Source organism: Ursus arctos, unplaced genomic scaffold, assembly GCF_023065955.2.
Source record: "Ursus arctos isolate Adak ecotype North America unplaced genomic scaffold, UrsArc2.0 scaffold_13, whole genome shotgun sequence".
NCBI classification, from domain to species: domain Eukaryota; kingdom Metazoa; phylum Chordata; class Mammalia; order Carnivora; family Ursidae; genus Ursus; species Ursus arctos.
The window spans coordinates 46168537-46175431 of NW_026622797.1; the positions used below are offsets into that span (position 1 = coordinate 46168537).

General features: G+C 48.5%; 1 protein-coding gene across 1 annotated transcript; it reads right to left on the minus strand.

The window, feature by feature from the left end:
- Positions 1–215: 215 nt before the first annotated feature.
- Positions 216–6629, minus strand: MARCKS (myristoylated alanine rich protein kinase C substrate). The gene is made up of 2 exons (XM_026511611.4): positions 6101–6629; positions 216–4273 (listed from the first exon to the last, which is right to left on the minus strand). Exons 1-2 carry the CDS (start codon positions 6200–6202, stop codon positions 3371–3373), a joined length of 1005 nt encoding a protein of 334 aa, XP_026367396.2. The 5' UTR covers positions 6203–6629; the 3' UTR covers positions 216–3370.
- Positions 6630–6895: the final 266 nt, after the last annotated feature.

Consider the following 6895-nt stretch of genomic DNA (forward strand, 5'->3'; position numbering starts at 1 on the left):
CATATTTGCTACACCCTGTTTTAAGCACTTTCATATAGCTGGGAAGTAGAAAGGGGGAAAAATGCTCAATATTGCACAGTGAATGATTAAAGGAAAAATAAAAGCTAATAGCCCTGTTACTGAACCAATTTTTTAATTTTCAAAGCAAACTTACCTATGTTAAACTACATCCCCTTTCCAAAGTATATGAATGCAAAAAGCACCCTTTCCCCAAATTTTTAATTGCAAAATTTTATTGTTTATATACATGAAAGGAAAATGTAGATACACTGAATTGTTTCTCAAACATATCATCAAGACCTATCATTAAAATGTTTAGTTTTGACTTGTTAACATAGAACTCACCTTCAATGGATATAATTATATATCCTAAGTATAATGTCAAGCATACCTTCCAAATACCTTAAACCGAGTAATAGTTATACTTACCATCAATGCTTAAGATTTTAAGTTTTTCTCTAAAATTTGCATTTTAAAATTAAATTTGTAAAAAATCCTATTTTAGCAAGCTTGATTATATCAACTGGTAAAACTTTATTTTACAAGCAATAGGAATTGAATCAAATGATAATTATAATCCAGAGGAAGTATTTTATAACCATAGCAAATGCCATTATACATACTGCCAATACAGATTTAATAGACAATACTGAACTGTACAAGAGTTATTTATTTTTCCTTAATCTCAAAGCTATTGTTAGTAATACAAAAAGCCATATTAACATTTTTCCATTAGAAAACAATGTGATGTACAAAACTTTGGATGAAAAGATATATGTCAAATTTCATTTAATCACTTGGTAGAAAATCCACCACTCCGTCAATACCACCCAAAGTGTTTTAGGCAATTAAAATCAAAATAATGCATCTTAATTCCAGCTGTTAAAAAAACAAGCCTAGCAATATAGTTGGCTACACAGTATTTTTGACTACTCATGAGTTAATTTTTAAAATCCATTTTTTTGAGTCCTCCCACACAGTAGGCCCTATACTTGGCCAAGCAGGTATTTGAGAAAAAGTTGGTAAGGTAGGAAATACTCCATAAAGCAGTCCTTTGGTTACCAGATTTGACTTTTAACTTTCAAACATCCTTCAAGATCAACACACCCCAACTAAAAGTACATACTTTTCCAAATGCTATTTTTATTAGTGGGGAGGGTATTTGGTAAGGAAAGGGCATGAACTATTATTTATGATCCATTATTCCACTTAATAGCACATGTCGAAAGCTAATTTACTTCTCTAAGGAGTTTAGATTTGGTGCTCAGTTGTTACAAATGTGGTTCACTGTGAACCCTACAAGGCATACTGCTCAAAACCGGCAAAGCAGGTGTACAATAAACTATTTTCCTTTGCATTTAATGAAGTAATGGTATTTGATACACACTTTTATCTTCAAATTCAATTCAGTTTAGGATCCAGTGAAGAAAAAAATAAATCCCGTTATGGGGTGGTAAGAGCAAAGGTGAAACTAGTAAGGATTATTACTATATAAGGAAGTATTATTCTCTATCTTTTTGAGTAACAAGATACTAACACACTACTTTCATTTAAAAAAACTGCTTGCAACTATTGAATTGAGGCAAGTACTAAAGGCCCATAAACTGACAATGTTGCCCATTTGTCACCATTACTTCTTTACATAAGCCTGTTTTCCTAAGGTATAACACATAACCTAAGCAACATTTGGAAATTAGCCAAGCACTAAGCAATTACAATGGCAGGTAACACACCATCAGTTTTTGAAACACATTTGGCCACATTTGTGGCTCATCTGCAGTTTGGATTAAATACTCTCAGTTTCTGGACCTGCATGACAAAAAACTGTATTTTTATGAAATTTCGCGTGACATTTAAATAGTCTTCGGGTCATATCACTTTTGTATCAGATGATCCATTCTGACATGCTATAACTACGATAAAAATAACTGTTGAATTTTTAAATGAAAACTCAATGTCAATGCAGGTAAATGGTAATAGACATGGAATGTTTGAAAGATCTTCCTGTATGTAATCTGACACTGCTGATTATGAATTTCAGAGTTTGGAAACTTCAGATTAAAAACCACAAGAAAATTTACTCTTGATGGCATGCAAGATGTTCCTCAAAATTACCCTTATGACCTAGAGGTCTCAGTATTTTATCAGAACATAAATAAACACAACAAATTTGTACATTTTATTCACATTTATTTTTCGCTTTTAGTGTGCTCACAGAAAATTAGAACACCTTAAGCAGGAGTTTAATAGCAATTTTTGTAAGCAAAGTTACATTCCATCTCTAAGTCAAATTGGTCAAAGCTTCTCCAGTATTTACAAAACATGATAGACAAGATGCTACACAAAACCATTGCATCTGAAGATTTTTTTCCTTTATTTTCAAAGACGACTGGAAAAGAAAGCATTGTCTGCTGTAATCAAAAACATACCACAGTATAAACAGTAACCATTCCACTTATCACAGCTTGGTTGAGTTTAAAATTTGTGTTTAAAAGGTCCAAGATGACTGCAGTTTTACAAAAATGGGCAGGGTGGAAAGTTGCAAACTTCATGTGCTTCTGGATATCAAGATTTGTTTTTATACAATAGTCACAGTTAAAAACACCCTGCTGGTAATACATAATTACACTTTATTAAGGTCATAAACCAGCAATAAACAATAAAGCCTATACAACTTGTAGTTCTACTTAATCACTGACTGGTACAGCTAACATGAGATAAGTGAAAAGTTCCTATGGTTTAAATGAACTCCTAAGACTATGACTTTTTTTAAAATCTGGGTATTGGTGTTTTTTTTTTTTTTCCTTCTTAGTCAAGACTTGTAGTGTTGTAAACCTGCCTCACGAAATACATCGTAATAACTTTTCTTTAAAAAAAAAAAAAAGACTAAGCCTTTACACCATCATTTCTAGTGGTACATTATTCTTGGCAATGTTACGCACCACTTCCATTACCCCATCGTGGCCCCTATCACTTCATTTGATATCCCTTTTGACCCACCCATCTCCTTCATATATGGGCATGTCCATAGATTGACAAAGAAAGTTTACATTTTTGAATAAAGATGCAAAGTATGCAAAAAACATTAATACTGATGCAAAAAATAAAAACAAAAGAGAAACAAGGCAGAGGAAGGTGTTTAAGCTCTCCTCGACCTGTTGGAATGGTGGTAACAGAATGATTTGAGATGGGATCTGTGGGGAAGGAGGGGGAACAAAATTTGCTGCTTAAAAAAAAGTAAAATAAAAAAAGACATCTTTAAAATCAATCCCTGGTTGTAGACAAGTTCTCCAAAACCAGTACCTGGCACCACTCCAACAAACAAACGGGGGGAGAAAAGTTCTTCGATTATCTCAAAACTCGGGCCCTTTTACTCGGCCGCCTCCGCTGGGGGGGCTTCCGGACTGCACTCGGGCTGGGCCTCCTGTGACGGGGCTGCGCAGGCTGACGAGGCTGACGCGGCCGCCGCCTCCTCCGCGGGCGCCGCCTCCTGCTCCGGGGGCGCACCGGGCCCGGCGGCTGAAGGCGCCTCGCAGGCAGCGGCGCTGGCCCCGGCCTCCTCGGCCTTCTCCTCCGCCTTGCTGGTCTCCTCGGGGGCCTTGGCCTCCTCGCTGACGGGCGGCTTCTCGGGCGCGACGGCGGCCTCCTCGGGCTTGGCCTCCTGCGGGTCGCCGCCCGCCGCCCCCTCCTCACCCCCCGCGGCTTCCTCGCCCGGCGCCGCCGCCTGCTCCCCGGAGGCCGCGCCCGCCTCTGCGGCGGCTGGAGCGGCGCCCCCGGCGGCCTCGTCCTTGCCGCCTTCGGCGGAGGCGCCGGCTGCGCCCTCGGCCTCCCCGCCCTCTCCCGCTTCCTTCTTGTTCTTCTTGAAGGAGAAGCCGCTCAGCTTGAAAGACTTCTTGAAGGAAAAGCGCTTCTTTTTTTTTTTCGGGGTCTCGTTGCTCGGCGAGGGCGTGGCCCCGTCCTCGGCCTTGGGCGAAGACGTCGAGGAGGCGGCCGACGCGGCCTCCCCCTCCGCGGCCGAGGGCGAGCCTGGCTCGGCCGCCTCGCCCTCCGCGGGGGCCTCCTTCTCCACGGGGCTGGCTCCGGCTTCGGGGGCGGCGGCGGCGGCCGGCTCCTCCTTCTCGGCCGCGGCGGGCGACGCCGCCCCGCTCCCGGCGGCCGCGGGTTCCTCCTTATCGGCTGCCGGGGCGCTGCCGTTGGCCTGCAGCTCCTCCTTGGCGCCCGGCTCGGCAGCCGCGGGAGAGGCGTCGCCGTTTACCTTCACGTGGCCATTTTCCTGCGGGGCAGAGAAGGCGGGAGTGTCACTGAGGCGGCCCGGGCGCCGCCATCGCCGCCCCCACCCCTGGGCCGGGAAGGGCCAGTTCCCCCCCCCCCCCGGGCCCCTCTGGCTGTGGAGTCCCTCCATCCCCTTATGGGGGAGGCGGGGGGGGGGGGCCTGCCTAGACAAGGGCTCTCCGAGGAAACGGGGCAGTGCCGTTGGGGGCGCCCTAAAGACCCAGCAGTAGCCTCGGCCACTCAACAAATGCCCCACAGATTTAAAAGTGCTGAGCCCCAGACGTGAAAAGCAAAGGATAACCCGTCCCGGCCTTCGCCTCACGGGCGTTGCAAAAAAAGCCACGTAACACACGATACACCAAACGCCCTTTGGGAGAAGGCACAGAGCCAGAGCCGGTACACATCCCTCTTTTCCCTAAACACTGAGAGACTCTTCAAAACACCGAGAACTCCCAGGGGCATCACAGCGCTCCAGCCAGAAGCGCCTGGGCTGCGCGCGCAAAGACCCTACGCCCCCTCGGACTTGGGGTCGCCAGGGGGCGCTGCGCCTCCACCGCGCGGAGCTGGGCGCGGGCGGGCCAGCGGGCGGGCGCGGAGGGGCGGGGCCCCGGGGCCACCCCGCCCTGCCCAGCCCGGCCCTGCCCGCCGGCCGAGGCGCCCCCGAGCCCGGATCGCGCAGCGGAGAGTCCACAAACAAAGCTCAGGTGGCTTCCCGGCGTCCTGGTCCGAATAAAACCAACAAGGCAGGGGGAAACCCATTATTTCTGAGGTCTTGCCTGGGCTTCCACGCCCACCTTCGCCTGCGATTCTGCGAAGCTGGGGCGCGCCACGGCGGCTCATTTTGCATTTTTAACGGGTTCAGAGCCTCTTGGCAGAGCTCGCCTTCCCCATTAGGTTGGAGTAGGCGAAGCTACACGGCCTCTACTCTAGGAAAAGAGGCGTGGTGGGTGCCCAGTGTTTGCGAAGCAGCCACCCATGGCCAACCTCTCGCGCCCACCCAACCGTGGCCATCTGCCTGGGTCCGGGCAGCTCCGGGGTGGCCCCCCGCCGTGGTCCAGGCGCCGCCACGCACACGAGCAATCTCGACCGAAACACACGAACTGCCTCCTCTTAACCATCTGGGCAGGTTCTCTTCAAGGACCCACCGAGTCTTCCCACCCCAGGGATACCTTTTAAAAGTCGGATGGGTGTGTAATTCCACAGACAGCTGACGAATAAAGATATAGAACAGTGGGAAAGCCCCACGGAAAGATACTGAAACCCTTCTACCAGCTCCAGCCAGCCAGCTACCTTTCCAAGAACCCAGGGCATGCCGCTTCAGCATACAATAAGACAGCCTTTCCCTCCTTGCCTTTCTCCACCACCATTCCCACTCCCCCGTCCTGCCCCCCCAACACACCAGTTCAGAAATGTTGAAAGCGACCCAATCTCGACAACAAACACGAGAGCCACCCAAACACCTTTGTGCCCACCCAACAGAAATGCAACCTGACTGGAGGGAGGGGGGTTAGCACCTAGCTAGTCACGTTCTGCCAAGCTCCAAACACGCCATTTTAGACGATTTATCACTTCTTTCCTCGCGTCTACACAAGAATTTGCCAGGATTCTCCGGGAACCGCTCCTTTGGGGTGGAGGAGAGACCCCCCCCCCAACCTCCTATGAGAAATTGACAATTTAAGCTATCCCTTTCCATTCAACTTTCAGACTGGAACCTGGCCACGCTCCTCTCTCCGCCGAATGCGCCTCGGGCGCGACCGGGAGGGGAGGAGAAGGGTCGGGACTAGAGAAAGACACCAAAGAAATGACCAGAAACATAGGTAGAATTTACCTGCCCATTCGCTTTGGAAGGCGACGAGGCCACAGCCGCCTCCCCGGGCCTCTCCGCGGTGGCTTCTCCCTTCGCAGCGGTCTTGGAGAACTGGGCACCCATGCTGGCTTCTTCAACAAAGAAACTCAACAGATCCAAGGGGGGGAACAAAGAGCCTCCGGTTGGTGTAACGACGGGGCGAGCGGCAGCAGCAGCGGCGGCGGCAGCAGCGGCGGCGGCGGCAGCACACACACCGGAGGGAGGGGGGAGTGGGGGTGGTGAAGAGGACAGAACAGAACCGATTAAATACACTCCGGATAAAAAATTTTAAGTCGAAGAGATAAAAAAGCAGCAGCGCAGGAGGGAGGGAAAAAGGGAGTAGAAGTCGAGCACAAAAAAGGGAGCCCAAGTGTAGTTTAAAAAAAAAAAGAAGTAATAAAAAAATCCCAGATTTGTAGCCGCACTGTAGACAAGAGGAAAATGGAGAAATCTCCCTGGTTGCTAATAAGATGCGGGGTCCAACGCCCAAGTGCACAGATGAATGGGCTCGCGGGCGCTGACGCGGCCCCCGCGCGCGCTGGCCAATCCGCGCACCGCACACAAAGCAGGGGGCGGAGCCTGCGCGCCCGGCGAACAATGGAGCCGCGCTTTGCAAATGGTTTGAAAATCAGCCTCAGACCGAGAATTAATGTCCTCCAAATAAATAAATCAATTAAAAAATACATGCCTCTCGCCTCCCTCTGCTTGAAAATAATAATGCATCACTTGATTGGCTTGCTTTGTTTGGAATTAATTAACGCGGGACGGGGGTACTTG

Excerpts from the sequence above, each read along its gene's own strand:
- MARCKS (XM_026511611.4), bottom strand. The coding sequence starts at position 6,202 with ATGGGTGCCCAGTTCTCCAAGACCGCTGCGAAGGGAGAAGCCACCGCG. Across the intron at positions 4,274-6,100 it reads CTTCCAAAGCGAATGGGCAG|GAAAATGGCCACGTGAAGGT; the intron begins GTAAATTCTACC and ends TCTGCCCCGCAG.